The sequence below is a fragment of the Acinonyx jubatus genome, chromosome C2 (genome assembly GCF_027475565.1).
Source record: "Acinonyx jubatus isolate Ajub_Pintada_27869175 chromosome C2, VMU_Ajub_asm_v1.0, whole genome shotgun sequence".
NCBI lineage: Eukaryota > Metazoa > Chordata > Mammalia > Carnivora > Felidae > Acinonyx > Acinonyx jubatus.
This window is the reverse complement of record NC_069384.1, coordinates 112,615,316-112,634,038: the sequence shown is the minus strand read 5'-3', so window position 1 is coordinate 112,634,038 and position 18,723 is coordinate 112,615,316. Positions and strand designations below refer to the sequence as shown.

The 18,723-nt window shown below is 38.3% G+C and overlaps 1 protein-coding gene and 1 pseudogene across 4 annotated transcripts in view; both read left to right on the top strand.

Annotated features, from left to right (window-relative positions):
- The window catches only part of RNF13 (ring finger protein 13), a 157,044-nt gene that overhangs the window by 18,417 nt on the left and 119,904 nt on the right, over positions 1-18,723 (top strand). For 3 of the 4 annotated variants that reach the window (XM_015072516.3, XM_027061610.2, XM_015072515.3), the window contains exons 2-3: positions 7,849-7,978; positions 15,881-15,961. In XM_015072516.3, coding sequence (XP_014928002.1) covers positions 7,865-7,978; positions 15,881-15,961 — 195 coding nt within the window. In that variant the 5' untranslated portion in view covers positions 7,849-7,864. Of the gene's footprint in view, positions 1-2,553; positions 2,631-7,848; positions 7,979-15,880; positions 15,962-18,723 lie in introns of all 4 variants that reach the window. The other variant, XM_027061609.2, reaches the window with a different exon arrangement.
- On the top strand, positions 2,644-4,837 carry LOC106975207 (mitochondrial carrier homolog 2-like; annotated as a pseudogene).

Genomic DNA, 18,723 nt, shown 5'->3' with positions numbered 1-18,723 from the left:
GAAAGTAGAATGAGAATTTGCCAGTTGGAAAACTTTAGACAGTCAGGAAGCTAATTTCAGATAAAATGTCTGTTAATAATGGGTGAAGTTCTGTCAAGTAGTAGGCACAGTTGGATATGATCAGAGATTGTGATGATGGCTATACCTCTAAGAAACCTGCTTGGTAGTTTTCAAGGATTTTTTTGCATTTTCTCTACTAAATACTTCCTTTGAAGAAATGTAGACTTCTGATTTTAGGAATACTTAGAGTGAATACTCCTATTTTTGTTAATTATGGAGAAAGACGAAAAGAGAAAGAGAGTAAAGAGAGAGAGAGAAGGTGGGATGGAGGAAAAGAGGTAGATATTTGTAACTAGCAAGATTTTGTTACCAAAAAACCCAAGTTCAGCTGCTCATTGCTTGGAAGGCCAATACTCAAGAGATTGTTTTTGTTCGGAAAGTAGTATGATTGTGATGAACACCAAGTATCGTATATAAGTGACGAATCATTAAATTCTACACCTGAAACTAATGTTTATGTTAATTAGTAATGTGTATATTAATTAGCTGGAATTTAAGTTAAAACGTGGCCCAAAAAAAAGAAAAAGAAAAAAGGAAAGGTATATGAGCTTTATTTAGGAGGAACGCCACCTGGGGAGAGGGTAGATTCTTGTCCAAAAACAAACTCCAAGGTTTGTGCCAGGCCCAAAGAGTTTTAAAGGAACATTAGGGCAGTTAATCAGTAAAAGGGGAGCATAGTGGTCTGTAGCAATTCTTAATTATGTGCAGACTCAGTGGTGTCAGCTTTCAGATGTTATCATTGCAGTGCTCAGAGGTTGTGTACTGAGGTGGGGGGGGGGGGGGGGGGGGGGAGGGGGAGGTTGTACAACAGGGTTTGGTTCTGAGTCTTATTAGCAAACAATGCAAGATCTGTAGAACCACAAAGAAAGGTTTAGTTAATCAGTCAGGTTAAAGGTGCTTGCTAAAACTTAGACCACTAGGTTGGCCAGAGGGGCTGAATTGGTGGCTTCAATTTTATTAGAAGGCTTTTCTGTGTGCTTTTTCAAAAACGTTCTAAAGAAACGTCCTCTTTGGAGAAAGGGGAACCTCTTGCAACTGTTCGTGCGAATGCAAACTGGTGCAGACACTCTGGAGAACAGTATGGAGGTTCCTCAAAAACTTAAAAATAGAACTAGACATTTACCCAAGCATATAAAAATACAGATTCAAAGAGGGTACATGCACCCTAATGTTTATGGCAGCATTATCAACAATAGCCAAACTATGGAGAGAACCCAAATGTCCATCGACTGATGAATGGATAAAGAAGATGTGGTGTGTGTGTGTGTGTATACACACACACACACACACACACACACACACACACACACACACACTGGAATATTACTCAGCCATCAAAAAGAAATGAAGTCTTGCCATTGGCAGCAATGTAGATGGAGCTACAGTATATTCTAAGCGAAAAAAGTCTGAGAAAAACAAATACCATATGATTTCACTCATATATAGAATTTAAGAAACAAAACAGATGAACATATGGGAGTGGGGAAGAGAGAGGGAAACAAACCATAAGAGATCCTTAAATATAGAGAACAACTGAGGGTTGATGGAGGGAGGTGGGTAGACGATGGGCTTAGATGGATGATGGGTATTAAGGAGGGCATTTGTTATGATGAGCACTGAGTGTTATATGTAAGTGATGAATCACTGAATTCTACTCCTGAAACTAATATTATCCTGTATGTTAACGGACTAGAATTTAAATAAAATCATGAAAAAAGAATGTCCTCAATAGAATGCATTCTATTTGGGAGTGATAAGAGTCACAACAAATAATACTTTATTGAATTCTGTTATAGAGGCTGCAGTAATTGAATAAATTTGAAGATCAGAGACTGATGAGAATTGTAATGGGGAAGAAAGGTATAACACCCACTCTGCATGATGAATCAGGGGTTCTGGTTGATAATAACACTCTAAATGGGTGTAACCTGACATCAGGTTTCACTAGCTTTGTGGAAGGATACAGGCTGGGAACATGGCTTATCAGCATAAGATATATCTTAACTGAGAAGCCTTATGTTCATTCAGGTACAGCTTTTATACTCAACCAAGAGTATACTGAATTGTGACAGACAAGCGTATGTGGGTGGCTATCAGAGCAGCATAGGAGAGTCGCCTATAGGAAAGGAACCCCTTTTCGTAACAGTCGTGAGTAGCTTCCAGGTTTCTTTAAGGGTCATACTTGATTTCAAGAGAGATTACCCCTTGGGGAGCGTTTTTGTTTTTGTGACAAGCTTTTATAATTAACAGTCTTTCCACTTGTCATTCTTTTCATCAGTTAGGAAGTCATTTTTACAGTAAGTAATGTTGTCTAGTAATACAGTTTGACTTAACCCAGTAGTTTAGGTGCTACAAGATAGTATTGAAGGATTTAAACTTATTAACCTTTCTCTCCAGAAGATTTCTTGGAGATTTTTGTGATTATTTTTTTGTGTGTGTGATTTTTTTTTTTTTGAAAATGTGTGTTAATAACTATGGATCTTTTTTCCACAGAAACTGCATATATTTAAACAAAAATTTGCATATAATATCATAGGATTCATCATTTTCTCCTGAATTTTCCTTTGAAGGTAGATGATTGTATTTTAATTTCTGGCTAACACATGATTGTTATAGATGATACATATATCACAAGATATAAAGCTGGTGACAGCAGAGTGCATTTTTTGAAATTGTGAGTTGATCAGAACAAGGGTTCCTGTTGGACTACGGGGAAATAAAAATGTTTAGTTGGACAGACTCTGAAAATTTTAGACTGTTTGCCACTTCTTCAACATTTACTTCTGTTGATTGCCTTCCTTCCCCCCACATTCATTTCAAAATTCTTTTCTTTCTTAACTTTTGTGAAATCAGTCTCTTTGTTTTCCCTTTCTCTCGACCCTTAAATTTATATACTCTTTAGAGTTTTCTTTAGCCCTCTTCTTGATTTTCACTGTTGCGTTAAAATCATTTTAGTTATCACATATTTCTTGATGATACTACACCTCTCTGTGCCTTGGGTAGAGCTCCTGACTTCTATTTATTGCATTCTGTTTACATGCCCACCAGAATATTTCACAAACATTAATGAAAAAAAAAAAACAGCCCCACTTGTGCTCACCTCCACTAACTGTAGTTCTCCTTCGGTATTACCTGTTTTGTCTATTGGCAGCACCACCCAAAAACACTCTTCCTCCTGTATTCCACTGCTGTTAAGTCCTTATATGCATTTTTGTATTTATTCCACAGAGTTGTCCTTTTAAGTCCTAAATAATTCTCCTTTTACAGATGAAGCAACTTAATCATTTTGTCTCAAAATCACACTGTTCGTATGTGTCAGTGCTGCAACATAAACCTACGTGTATCAAATACTGGATCTCCTATTTCTTACCACAAGTAGTATTCTTATAATACTACTACTCACTTCTGTGACTTTAATCTAAAAAAAATAAGAGTGTGCCTATGGAGTTTAACTACAAGAGTATTTATTGTAGAGTTTATAATAGTCAAAAAGTTTTCTAACAATAGAGATTCTGTTTGATCCATTAGAGCGCATTCCATTAAATCCATTATAGTGCATTCACATGGAATGTCATGTGGTCATTATATATTGTTTTAAACCAGTAGTTCTCATTTTGTATAAACAAAGTCATGTGTGGAAACCCAGTGTATGAAATACAATTAAAAAAAATGTCCTCAGGTACCCTCAGGAAACCCAGTGTATGAAATGTCCTCAGGAAACCCAGTGTATGAAGTATAATTTAAAAAAAATATCCTCAGGTACCATGATGGCGGACGGGGCCAGTCAGGTGCTCCTGGGCTCTGGCCTCACCATCTTGTCCCAGTTGCTCATGTAGGATATGAGCCTCTTCCTCCAATAGTAGGATAAAATATTTTTGGTTGGCAAGTAAGTCAGCTCCCTGGTCTGTTTTGTTATGCTCAGCACATTGCAAACATCCATGGGAAGTGTAGGTTTTTCACAGGCTTAACTCCAAGACTGTTCAGGAGTCCTTGGAACTGTGGTCCATGGTAAAATTTTACAGCGTTACCAGGAATGTGACAAGGTTGACTATTTAGGCCCTGTAAATGTACAGAAAGAAGTCACACCCTCCTTCGACCAATTTATCAAGGAGACGACTCGAAAGATGGTGGCTCATTCTGCTGCTACCCTCGTCACACCTTCCACACGATTAGTCTGGGATCTATGGAACAATTCATTGGCAGAAAATCCAAGTATTATGGACTTCGTGACTCCATAGTAACCATCTATTGCAAAGAGGGCATCCTAGGACTTTTGCAGGTCTTATTCCTTGTCTCCTAGGTGATATCACTTATTTGTGGCTCTGTAACTCACCGGCGTACCTCATCAATACCTATGCACTGGACAGTGCAGTTTCCACCAGGAGTGAAATGAAGAGTTATTCCCAAGCTGTCACAGGATTTTTTTTTTTTTTTGCCAGTATATTGACCTATCCCTCTGTGCTTGTCTTTAATGTTGTGGCTGTCAACAACTGTGTGCTAGCTGGTGGGTCCCCTTCCTACTCCTCAATATATACTTCTTGGATAGAGTGCTGGTAATGCTACAAAAAGACAGAAATATGAACTGAGGAAATAGCTTGTTTTTTCTGGATGGTCCCCTGTAGGAAGACTTATTGTTGTGACCTGAGAGTGTTAATTTGAAGATGTGGGGCAGGGACAGTGACATTTCTTTCTTTTTTTTTTTAAAGGGACTTTTTTTTTTAATGTTTATTTTTTATTTTTGAGAGACAGAGACAGCATGAGTGGGAGAGGGGCAAAGAGAGAGGGGGGCAAAGAGAGAGGGAGACAAAGAACATGAAGCAGGCTCCAGGCTCTGAGCTGTCAGCACAGAGCCTGATGCCGGGCTTGAACTCACGAGCCGTGAGATCATGACCTGAGCCGAAGTTGGATGCTTAACCAACTGAGCCACCCATGCGCCCCAACAGTGACATTTCTATAGTCCCAGATGCATGGAGTAATGGGAGAGAATGTTGATTTGTATACAGTTTGGCCGCTTTTTAAATAGTCATTTGATCTTGGAAAAAATGTTTGAAAAGTGTGGAAGCCCCAGAGGGTTTCCTGGACTGCTAGCTGCTTGGTTCTCCAGGGGATGCTATGGTACAGGGTTTGAAATTTTTAATTTTTTCAAGTACAGTTAATGAATTAGGAAAATATTCACAATATATGAAGTGAAAAGATTACAGTTAACAAAACAATGTGCACATATAGTATATTCCCAGTTTTGCTAAATATATATTTGAATGTACATATCACTAAAAGAATGGAAGGTTACACACCAAAATATGGATGCTAGTTATTCCTTAATTTGGTGATTATGAGTGATTTAAATTTTTTGCACATTTTCAACAATCTATAAGGACTGGTTTTGTAAAGACAGACAATAAAATCTCCAGAACGTGTTATTTTTCAAAACGTAATAAAAGCAAAAAGAAGTGTAACCAAACCCACTGCCTGTTGTTAAATACACACGTACATGTTCCCCCTCCCCTCTGTCTCTGCTGTCTCATATCCAGAGTAAAAGAAGGAACAGTCCAGTGGCTATTGTGCCTTGAGCATTGGTTTGAAGTCCTTGAGTACCTGTGTTAAGCATAGGGTTAACCTTTTGAACATCAACTTGAATATCCGTGTTACTTTCAGTTGGCCTTTACAGTGTGGATTTATCTTTATTATTTATTTCTTTTTGCTTCTTTTGAGTATATTTTGTTCTTTTCTGAAGTTCTTGAGATGGAAGCTTAGATTATCAAAATGAATCCTTTTCTCTTTTACGAATGTATGCATTCAATGCTATAAATTTTCTCTCAGCACTGCTTCAGCTGTGTCCCACAAACTTTAATATGTTGTATTTTCATTTTCATTCAATTCAATGCATTTTTTTACATTTTTCTTGAGACTTTTTCTTTAGTCCATGGATTATTTAGAATTGTGTTGTTTAGTTTCCAAATGTTTAAAGATATTTTTCATGGGGTAAAGTCCAGAGAAAACTAGATACAAGCTTTTAAGAGTCCTTTATCAATGGAGTCACACAGGATATACTTAACTCCTCAGCACTAAGTTATGACAACACATGTCAAATGCTCAGTACCCAGGGTTTATATTGGGCACTGTTCAGTGATTCAGTGCTCAGGGTTTCTATTGGGGACTGTGCTTGTAAGTACCCTCTACCTAGCATTCAGAATTTCAGATTATCAGAAAGAAAATGTGTTTTCAACATAACCACATTATTTGCAGAGTTCAGACACAATGAGACATTCTTATCAGGGAATGATGGGAACCTTCCTGAAATAAGAAGGGCCAATTCTGCAAGCAGGTCTTTCTAATGATAGCAGCCTCAGGCCTGCTATGTTAACTCTTTTCTGAACAAAGGTATATTATAACATGTATTTCCTAAGAAACTAATAGCAACAAATCTATACTTTTTTTTTTTTTTTGAGAGAGAGAGAGAGACAGAGACAACTTCATTTCTTCTTTGATCTTAATGGTTTTGTAAGAAGGTAGTTCAAAAATTGTTTAGAGGCATTTCTCTTTCAGTGTGTCAAAGAGTCACATTGTTGATACAGAGCCTTATCAACAGTAATCATCATCAAAATTAGTATTACTTGAGTTAGTGGCATTTACTGAAATAGTTCATTATTAAGGCCCTTGTCTCTGGGGTGCTCAGTCAGTTGAGCATCTGATTCTTGGTTTTGGCTCAGGTCATGATCTCAAGGTCATGGGATTGAGTCCCTCATGAGGCTCCGTGCTGAGTGCAGAGCCTGCTTAAGATTCTGTCTCTCTGCCTCTCTCTTTCTCTCTCTCTGTCTCAAATAAAAATAAAATAAAATTAAAGGCCCTTGTCTTTGCAAACTTTGTTCTCACCTTTAAAAAAATATGTTATACTGATCGTTGAGGCCTACCAAGAGAATTTTAATCTTATTACTTGGTTATTGTTTAGTCCTTTAATGGTATCTTTTTGCTGCAAGATAGCTAAGGACTCATAGAAAATTGGGTGAAGTTGGAAAAGGTAGCTGCACTATTGCCATTAGGATGTAGAGGGAAAAAGGTACATACATCGTTAGGAGGGACAGACCAAAGCGTATTTATAATATGTGGCTGGTTTTTCTCTTATATTCTCTAAAGTGGGTGCAATATGCAAGAATAAATAAAAAGTTAATTTGCACGTGAAATTATTAGTTATATTTAAAGAATTATAAAAATTCTTTAAAATTGTAGGTGTGCCTGGGTGGCTCGGTCAGTTGAGTGTCTGTCTCTTGATTTTGGCTCCAGTCATATTCTCATGGTTCCTGGGTTTGGGTCCCATGTTGGGCTCTGTGCTTATAGGGTGGAGCCTGCTTGGGATTCTCTCTCTCTCCTTCTTTCTCTGTCCCTCTCCTGCACATTTTTTTAATAGACATTAAAAAAATAAAATTGTAAAAATTGTAAAGCAAAGGGATTTTTTTGTGTTTTTTAGTCATTATATTCATTGAAATCTAGTTCCCTTCCTAACTGAATTAGTAGACAAGCCGTACTACATACTGAGAACCAAGGAAGGATATTTGTTTAGTGGTTAAAACACAGAACTTAGTTACCATGAGTTATGTGGTTATTGACTAACTTTGGATGTGTACTTAAATGTCCAAATCTGTCTAAATTCTTATGCTTTTGAAATATGTTTAATTTTAACGTTAACACATCTGTAAGATTTTTTTGGACATCAGGAATTAACATATTAAGTGATTTGTTTTCAGGGACCAAGTACCAGAGCTCATCGTTACTTATTTGCTTATCTTCCAGGTGATTTTACAGCAAGATGCTGCTCTCCATCGGGATGCTCATGCTGTCAGCCACACAAGTCTATACCATTTTGACTGTCCAGCTCTTTGCATTCTTAAACCTACTACCTGTAGAAGCAGACATTTTAGCAGTAAGTACAGTAAGATTTATTCATGTTTAAAAACATCCCTTAAAGAAGAGCTTTTAAGAAGTCCTAAATGGTAAGACGTTTACCTATGAACATACAGGCACGTACACATGGTTTTTACTTGGAAGTGGAGGGCTTTACTCATGTTTTTATTACTTAATATCTAACATAAAATCTCACATACAGTAAGTACTTGATAAATGTTGCTCTTGAGACTGTGTGCATTTTCAAGAGTGCTCTTGCACACATGAATCTATATGTTGTGTATTTGTATAGAATCTTACTGTTTTTGTTGGTAATTAGCATAGCTCTAATGACTTTGATAACTATTTTTTTAATTTTTAAATTATTTTTTAATTTTTTAAAATGAAATGTTTATTTATTTATTTTTGAGATAGGGTGAGAGAATCCCAAGCAGGCTCTACAGTGTGAGTGCAGAGCCCAGCATGGGACTGAAACTCACAAACTGTGAGATCATGACCTGAGCCAAAATCAAGAGTCAGATGCTTAGCCGACAGAGCCACCCAGGCGCCCCTGATAACATCACTTTTTTTAATGTTTATTTATTTTTGAGAGACAGAGCCTGAGTCGGGGAGGGGCAGAGAGAGACAGAGACACGTTATCTGAAGCAGGCTCCAGGCCGCGAGCTGTCAGCACTGAGCCTAATGCGGGGCTTGAACTCAAGGACCATGAAATCATGACCTGAGCCAAAGTCAGATGCTTAACCAACCGAGCCACCCCGGTGCCCCAATATTAAAAAGCATTTTTTTTAAATGTTTATTTTTGAGAGAGAGACAGACAGACAGACAGAATGTGAGCAAGGGAGGGCAGAGAGAGATGGACACACAATCTGAAGCAGGCTCCAGGCTTTGAGCTGTCAGCACAGAGCCCGACACAGGGCTCGAACTTACGAACCGTGAGTTCATGACCTGAGCCAAAGTCGGACACTTAACCGACTGAGCCACCCAGGCACCCCTTGATATTTTAAAAAATTATATAAGATGCTTATAGGAAATTTCAACCTCAGATTAATATTAATGAGAAGGGAAGCAGAATGATCTGATCTTTGATGGTAGATAGAAAAGTTTTTAGAAAAGAAGATTGCTCTTCAAAACCTTAGTATTTCTTTCTAGGTTGTTTTACTGTCCTCTGCACTGGGAAGTGTATATATTTCCTGTTTTTCATTTCTTTGAAGCCAGAAAAAGAACTAACTGTGTGTGTATGTATATATGTGTGTCTACACATCTATACTCTAGGTGCTATGCTAAAGATTTATTATTTTAAATTTCTAGGTGCAAGTGATTTGCTTAATGACATTAGGTCACTCTAGAAACAGAAGGGCCAGAATTGTTGCTGACCGAAGCTTGATGTGGTGCTCAGCCATGTTTCTGTATACTGTGGTACTTGTGGAAGTGTTGAGGATCATTGTGGAATTTGGGAGAGCCAGACTGGTTTCTGTATCCCACCTTTTGAATAGCAACTCAAATCCCTATGAGATTTCTCACTGTTACCCTCTTTAGTAAGGAACTGGTTAATTAGATTTTTCTGGAATAGTCTAGATGGAGTAGATGTGGAACCTTGAAGGACTAGGAGTCCATTGATATGCAAATTTCCCTCTAACTTGGTCCCCAGAGTCCTTGGAATAGTCTTGGGATGACTTTTGTTTTGTTTTTTTTTTCCTAAATATTTTTTTTTAAACGTTTATTTATTTTTGAGACAGAGAGAGACAGAGCATGAATGGGGGAGGGTCAGAGAGAGAGAGAGGGAGACACAGAATTGGAAACAGGCTCCAGGCTCTGAGCTGTCAGCACAGAGCCCGACGCGGGGCTTGAACTCACGAACCGCGAGATCATGACCTGAGCTGAAGTCGGATGCTTAACCGACTGAGCCACCCAGGCGCCCCAGTTGGGATGACTTTTGAAGTGAAGTAGAAGATTTATGGACTGATAGGGAATGAAGTCCTCCATGTCTGGCTTTTCTCCTTTGATTTCTTTTATATTCTCCTCTCCCCTTCTTCTATTTTTTGTAATATCTGCCACTCCTTTAACTTCCTTCTTTACTTTTTACCTGAAGTGGATTGTTATTTTATGGTTTAGCTATGTGATGGGTTAAAGGAGCTTCAGTGGACTGCTCTGGGAACTTAACCAGCTGTGTGATCTTAATCAAATTATTTAGCCACTGTAAGTGCTTCTGTTTCTTTATTTGTAAACTGGTATGTTGTAATGATGATTAGATAAGGTAAACTACTTAGAACAGTATCAGACACACAGTAAATGCTTTATCTTTTTTATCTTCATTATATAATCATTCTCCTCATCCTTCAGTCACTTCCTCGAGCAGTATATGAGATGGCCCAAGGTGTTTGCTTTTTTGTTAATGGAGAGACAAAATAAAGTATTAGGTATAGAAGAACAATCAGTGCTTGCCAGCAGTATTCCGTGTGTTTCAGGCAGGTAAATGTGGAATGTATGTTGATATCATCTAGGGAAGGAACCATCAGAATGGGACTTAAATCTGGTCATTATGCTGACACCAAAGGATAGAAGGCTGACCATGCAGAAATAGCTGGAGGGGAGTAGATTGTGAAGGCAGTAACTAGTAAAAAGAGGAACTAAATATCACGGCAGAGGAACTAGATCAGTAACACAAGCATCGAAAGGAAATGAGTCAAGAGCAAGAAAATGTTAGCTTTTCCTTTTAAGTGAATAAGAGCATCATGAAATCTGAGTGTAGATTTAAAGAAGTTGGACATCAGATTGGTCCATTTTGGGCTGGTATTAGTATGCTCCTTTTGAAAAGACAAAATTCAGATGATTTTATTTTTGGCGGTTGAATTCTACCATTTGTTAATTCCCTGACAACAGTATTTGTCCAGCTGGTTAGAGTTCTAAGAGAATATGGAGATGCTACTATAGTGTGTTGCTGACTACTCAGTAAGTCCCCTAGATTGTGAGTACCTGGAAGGCAGAACTGTGTCTTACTATACTTTGTTTCTGGTGCTGAGTGAGAGTTACATGTAGTAGGAATTCAATAAATGTTTGAACTGATTACTAACTTTCCTTGGAGATTTAATTTTTTCATATTTTCTTTTAATAACATTTATTCCTTGGTACTTGATTTTTTAAAGTTTATTTGAGAGAGAGTGGGTGTGCGCTTGTGGGTGGGGAAGGGGGAGAGAGAGAGAGAGAGCGAGAGAGAGAGAGAGAGAGATAGAGAGAGAGAGAGAGAGAGAATCCCAAGCAGGCTCTGCCCTAACAGGGCAGAGCCTGATGTGGGACTCCATCTCATGAACTGTGAGATCATGACCTGAGCCAAAATCAGGAGTCAGACACGTAATCGACTGAGCCACCTAGGCACCCTGATACTTTAAATGATTATTATTTCTGTTAGCAATTCATCTTCATCATCTTTTATCATATCTCTCTTCTTTGACCCAAAATGAAATGTGACATTATGAATTATGTAGGTTTGTGTCTAGAAACATGGAGCTTTAGATTTGGCAGAGGCATCACACTTTAGAGATAACCAGATCGATGTGGACTATTCTCAGGTATATAGGCTACAAGTGACTTGTTAGCTTTGAGCTGTGCCATGATCTTACTGAAAAGTAGTACCTATCTTAATGTGGTTTCAGAGAGAGTCAAACAAGCCGATTTTGGTTTACTCCCAGTCTGCCTTTTGATTCTGTTGTAGGGATTTATTTGTCAGAGAGAATTTACTTCTTGGTAGGTAGTTGTGAGGGTCAGTGGGCAGAGTAAGAGAGAAGCATCCAGTGGTTAGTAGTCTGAATGGATCAGATTATATAGCATGGTTGTTAAGAGCTTCTGCAACAGATTTGAAAACTGAATTGAAATCCAGTTCTGCCACTCTGTAGTCGCATGACCTTGGACAAATAGCTTCATATCTCTTAAGTCTCCATTTACATATGAAATGAGACTGTATGAGAGACAGTGTGGGGCACTGAGTTAAGAGCCAGCACTCTGGGACCTGACTGCCTGGGTGAGAATCCTGGTTCTTCTAATTTACTAGAGCAAGTTCTTTTCTTTTCTTTTGTTTAAATTAAATTTTATTTATTTTTTTAGAGAGAGAGAAAGCATGAGTGGGGGAAAGAATCAGAGGGAGAGAGAGAAAGAATCTAAAGTAGGCTCCACGCTCAGTGGCATGCTTGATCCCATGATCCTGGGATCATGGCCCCAGCTCAAATCAAGAGTCAGACACTCAACCAACTAAGCCACCCAGGTGTCCCTAGAACAAATTTTTGTTAACATTTTGTGGCCAATCTGTAAAATGAGGATGGTAAAATAGTGGCCTACTTTATAAGGATTTTTTAAGGATTAAATAAATGAACACCTGTTAGGTGTTTAACATGATCTCCTAAATGCTCAATAATTGTTAACATTTGTAACTTTTTAAATTGAATTAAATCTGTTAAGCCTGCTGTTGAAGGAAAGAATTGGTTAAGGAAAAGATTTTTTTGAAAGAAGCGGATTAAAACTAATATATGGCAGTAACTGGAGATGGAATTCCAGAGAGGAGTAACTTTATTTTCTACTGCAGAAATTTTAACAGTGAGCATTCTTTTTTTTTTTTTTAATGTTTATTCATTTATACTGTGAGAGAGAGGGAGAGAGAGAGAAAGAGAGTATGTGAGTGCGCATGCATGCACACAAGGAGGGGAGGGGCAGAGAAAGAGGGAGAGAGAGAATCTGAAGCAGGCTCTGCAGTGTTAGCTCAGAGCCTGACTCGGGCCTGGATCTCATGAACCACAAGATCATGACCTGAGCCGAAATGAAGTGTCAGACACTTAACTGACTGAGCCACACCCAGGCACCCCCACAGTGAGCATTTTTTAATTTCATATTTTTAATTTTTTAATTTTTAATTGCATATTTCTCCTCTTCAGCACATTGAATATTTCCTGCCACTCCCGTCTGGCCTGCCAAGTTTCAGTGGACATCTCTGCTACTACCCTTATGTGTCTACCTTGTAGGTTAAGGCCTGTTTGTCCCTAGCTGCTCTCGGAATTCTCTTTGTATTTTGTCAGTTTCACTCTGCTATGTCATGGTTTGACATGTTTTTGTTGATTTTGAAGGAAGTTCTCTGTGCCTCTTGGACTTAGATGCCTGTTTCCTTTCCCAGATTAGGGAATTTCTCAGTTATAATTTGTTCAGATAAACCTTCTGCCCCTTTGTCTCTCTCTTTTTCTGGAACTCCTATGATGAGGATATTATTTTGTTTCATTGAATCACTTAGAGCTCTAATTCTCCCTTCATGGTCTAGTAATTTCCTTTCCCTCTTTTTTTCAGCTTCATCATTTTCTAGAATTTTATCTTCTATTTCGCCTATTCTCTCCTCTGCTTCTTCCATCCTTGTTGTTACTGCGTCAAGTTTATTTGCATCTCATTTACAGCATTTCTTAATTCATCATGACTATTAGGTCTTTGATCTCTGCAGCAATAGATTATAAGCTGTCCTCTATGCTTTTTTCAAACCTAGCTAACTATTAGTCTTATGACTGTTATTCTAAATTCTTGTTCAGATATATTGTTTATATCTGTTTTGAGCAATTCTCTGGCTGTCATTTCTTCCTGAAATTTCTTTTGAGGAGAATTCTTCTGGTTCGTCATTTTGTCTTTTACATTTTGATAGCTTGTTGTATGACCTGCACCTGCGAGTACTACTATATTAAAAAGAAGTCATACCCTGTCCAGGGCCTGGCACTTCAGGTAGCCCTCTGCTGTTGTGTATTTGGCTGTTCTATCCCACTGCTCTTAGTAGTGGATCATTTGGACCTTCTACCAGGTGTGCTTTGATTTGTTCATTGAAGTAACCTTGAAAAAAAGGAAAGGTGGGGGGGGGGTGGTGAACCTTATCCCAAACAAAGAGGAAAATGAAAGGGGTGGATTAAAAAAAAAAAAAAAAGACCAGGCAGAGAATCAAAGAAACTAACTATAAGGCTTAATCCAGAGAGAGAGGAAAATAAAGAAGGAGATACAGAAAAGGTGTAAAGAGAGTAGAGTAAAACTGCTTGATTAAACAACAACAACAACAACAACAAAAAACAGAACAGAGAAAGAAGAAAGAATGAAAGAAAGAAATATGTATAATAAGAATTGACCAAAAATCAAATCAGAAACTATGAGCCTGATTCCAAAGGGGGGGTAAAAAAAGAGGGTAGAAAGAAAAAGAAGGAAAAAGAGAAGAGAAGGAAAGAAAAGAGGAAAAAGAAGACCAGAACACATAAAACAGCAGGACAGTTGTCTGTTGGTGCCTGGGACTGGTGGCTGTGCTGATCTGGAGGAGAGGCGGTCTGGTTCACTCGGTGTCAGTCCTGCTCAAGTAGATAAGCCGTTTCCTGGCATGGAGGGGCAGGGTTTGGTGTAAGCAGTGCCACCTTCACAGGGGGTGGCTGTCCTGTTCTCTGAGGCCCCACTGTGTTGGTGATGGGGAGAAAAATGGCGACACCCCAGTCTCTCATCCCTGCACTGGGTATCTCAAACCATGCTGTTCAGGCAATGCTCACAGAGCAGTGTCAGCAGTCAGCTTGCCCTGCACCACAGTCCCCCTGTGTCTCCTAGGCACTCTGCCAGGATTCAAAACCGGATGTTTTAAAGGATCCCACTCTGTGCAAACCTGGTTCTGGGGTAGTGCCACTCTGCCCAGTCAACAAAGGGCTTCTGGCTGGCACCTGCAGGGTTGTTGTCCTTGGAGGGGCAACATATCCTCTTCCCACAGTACTCGAGGAAGGGGACTGTTCTCTCCCAGTGCCCCCTGAGGTCCTACCATGCCTGGGGCTGGCTCCCCTCCTCCCCCGGTGCCCACATATGGCGGTGGCTCCAGTCCAGAGAAAGTCCCACACTTTTGAAAATTCCAGTCTTCAGCTCCTAAGACTGTTTATGAAGTACAAACTGGCACTCTCCCTATTTCTTGTTCCCTGGTCTGTGGTCTGGAGAGGGACTTCCAGTACCGGACTTCCACAGCCTCTTTTTCTTTCCCTTTTGTCTCTCCACAGAAGGGTTTCCCCCACTCTGTGTCTATGCCACCGTTTTATCTCCCCCAATTCACATACATGCATCTCAATTCAGCTAAGCTGTCTCCCTCCACCTGTGGAGGTTTTTGTGTCCCTTTGCAAGCTGATTTCGTGGGTGCTCCAAGTGTTCTGACGTCAAAACAGCAGTGTTTGAGGGATGAGGGAAATCCAGGTCCCTATACTTCTCTGCCATTCTAACTCCTCCGAAATGATAATTTCTTAAAAATGATTTGGTGCTTCTTTTTTCTCTGGGGAAAAGGCATCTTTCGTAAGCTAGAGCCAGATATCCTGTATATCTCTTCTATTAAATCAGACCCTTTAGAGAAAGTCAGATGGAACTCTTGCAGGAAAATAATCTGTTTAGAAAATTCCTTGCTGGGAGTGGGGGCTCCCGGGTAGCTCAGTCAGTTGAGTGACTTTGGCTCAGGTCATGATCCCATGGTTTGTGAGTTCAAACCCCACATCGGGCTCTCCTGTCAGGGGAAAGACAGCTTCAGATCCTCTGTCCTCCTCTCTCTCTGCATATCCTTCACTCCTGCTCTCTCTGTCAAAAATAAATAAACATTAAAAAAAGAAATAAAGAAAATTCCTTGCTAGGAAATTGTGGGAAAAACTCAGGAGGTAGTAAGTGGTTTAATGTTATAGAATTGCTGCTGTTTAATAATTATGTGAAATTAGAATCTAATTTATGCAGTTGTATATGTAGTAAATTGTATATATTCCTTGCTATTTTAGTGAATGTATATTTACAAAATTGATTTAATTGTGTTAAGCTGCGTTAGTGGATCAAATTGTGGAAATGACAACTTAAATAACCTTTTTGTTTTAGTGTTATGTGTAACTTGGTTGTAACTTGTTTTTAATTTTATATTTAGTATAATTTTGAAAATGCATCTCAGACATTTGATGACCTTCCAGCAAGATTTGGTTATAGACTTCCAGCTGAAGGTTTAAAGGTAAGAAAATAGTAATATATGGTAAAAGCACAAGGTATTTAGTAAGGTGATTTTTGTTGCTCATTATTTGTTTAAAGAATGAAAATATTCTTACTATTATCATAAAACCCATACATATTCATTGTAAAGGGTTCAGACTATTCACTTTTTTGGATAATTTAATCATTCTGAACTAGCCACTGTTAACATTTTGGTATGTATTTCTAAACTGTTTTCTAAGATATATGCCCAGTGTGGGTGGGTGTGTGTGTTTATAGATATAAGTGTATGTATATATTTGTGTAAGTGTTTGCTTATATAATGAATCTGTATTTAACATTGATAGAAACATGCTACTTGGTTTCCAGGCTTTTTGACTTAATTTGCTATCTAGAACATCATTTCATGGTATTAGAGAAGGATCTATGTTTTTATTTGCAGTGGCTGGAAGGTTTTGCATTATCAGGAAATACTATGAATTTTTGAACATTTATTTGTTTAATTTTTCATGTGGATTTTTAAGTTGTCCAGTTTTTGCTATTATAAACAGTGCTATAGTGAATGTCTTCATTTTTTTGTATTTGTCTATTTATTTGCATAAGATACATTTCCAAATGTAGAATTGCTCTGTTATGGAACACATTTAAAATTTTGTTGTATATTCCAGATTGCCTTTTGAAAGTTTGGGACAGTTTAGAATCCCACCAATAGTGTTTGATACTGTATTTTATCCCCATACCCTCTTCAATACTAAATATTATCAAATTTTAGTTAATTGACAAAAAAATCTAATGAGATTGAACATATTAATGTCTTTTGCCCTGTGTGTGTGTGTGTGTGTGTGTGTGTGTGTGTGTGGTGTATGTATGCATGTGTGTGTGTGAATGCGTGCATGTGAATAAGAGAGTGAATTCCCTGTTAATGCTCTTTGCCCATTTTTAAACTAAAATGTCTATCCTTACTGGGGCGCCTGGATGGCTCAGTTGGTTAAGCATCTGACTCTTGATTTCGGATCAGATCATGATCTCATAGTTGTGAGATTGAGCCCTGCATCAGACGGTGCTGACAGCACTATGGAGCCTGCTTGGGATTCTCTTTCTCTCTCTCTCTGCCCCTTCCCCCTTTCTCTCTTTCTCTCCCAAAACGAACAAACAAAATGTCTATTCTTACTGATTTCTAAGAATTCTTTATATACTGGAAATATTAATCTATTATTTGCTATATGTGTTTTAGGTCATTTTTTCTGGTTTGTCCTTCATCTTTTAAATTTAAGGTTTCAGTAGTTTTGTTTATGTAGTTAAAAATTGCTATGCTTTCCTTCTACCTCTGGGGTTATGGTTAGAAAGTCCTTCCCCATTACAAGATAATATGAGGCTTTTATGTTATATAAGTTAGAATATGAAATTGTGTATATATGTACCACAGAATGTTTTCAGGTTGTTCTCTCTTAAAATTCCACTTTTAAGTACTATAAAACGATTATTGTCATTTAGGATGACAGACACCTTTAGGAGGGGCATATTAGTTTTTAATTTTTTGAAGATTTTAAGTTATTAAAACAAACTCCCAGAATTGTAGGACTATTTCTTACTGTAAAAATATTTAAACAGAAAAGAAGTATATTGAGGAAACAGGAAAAGCCTGCCATCACCCCTTCCTCATCTATACATATCAATCCCATTTCCCTCTTCAGTGTTAACATCAGGGTGTTATGTGATCTTACAGACCTTCAGATCTTTTTCTGAATATGTGGTGCTTTTTAGTTCAAAATTTATGAACTCAGGAAGTTCTTAAGTGATGACCATTTGTGTATATGAAAGGTTTCTTAATTTTTATAATGGAATCAACTCTAGCTAAAGATGTCCAGAGTATCATATCCTGGAGAAGCAGTTTCCAAATTGTCAGGAACAAAACAGAGAACCTCCTTGTAAAAATGGCTTGATAAAGGATTGATGCCGCCACTGACCCCCAAAGCACATCACCTTTTCTCCCATCAGTAAGCCTCTGTGGTCTTACCTCAAAACATCCTGCCTCCACTGCCATGCCACCCAAGCTAAAGAAATATCCTTTGCCAGGCTCTTTCTCAAATCTTACACCTTGATTGTTCTATTTGCCTGTAGGCCACATAGTTACTAGCCATGTACTTTAAGTGAAATACTAGCTATGATGGATGCTGGGTAATATGGTTTATAGTGTTTGTTATTATTTTTATTTTTGTTGTTTTAGTCTACTTTGGGAAGGTAGAATTCATTGTGTGGAGAAAGTGGTTTCAGAAAATTTGGGGTACTATGAATGACAGATCTCCCCTACAGTGTTAACTCTGAAATTTGATTTCCCCCACCTCCCCACACTTGGCATTTGATGTCTAACAGATCTTTTCACAGCTTTACCTATAGATCTAGCATGTTCCTAGTAAGCACTGCATGGTATTCTGTAATATGAAGGACCATAATTTATTAGCCATTTCCCATGGACAGATATTTTGGTTTCTTATCCAAAATTAAATTATTTCTCTAGGATAGAAGTTTAGAAGTATAATTGAGGAGTCCCTGGGTGTGTTCATCTGAAATTTTCATAGATAAAATAAATTTCATTTCCAAAAGGCTGTACTAATTTATTCCTATTAACACTGCATGAGAATACTCAATTTTTTAAAAGTTTATTTATTTATTTTGAGAGAGAGAGAGAGAGAGAGTGTGTGTGTGTGCCTGTGGTGGTGGCCAGGCGGGGAGGGAGGAGGGGCAGAGAGAGAGAGAGAGAGAGAGAATCCCAAGCAGGGCTTT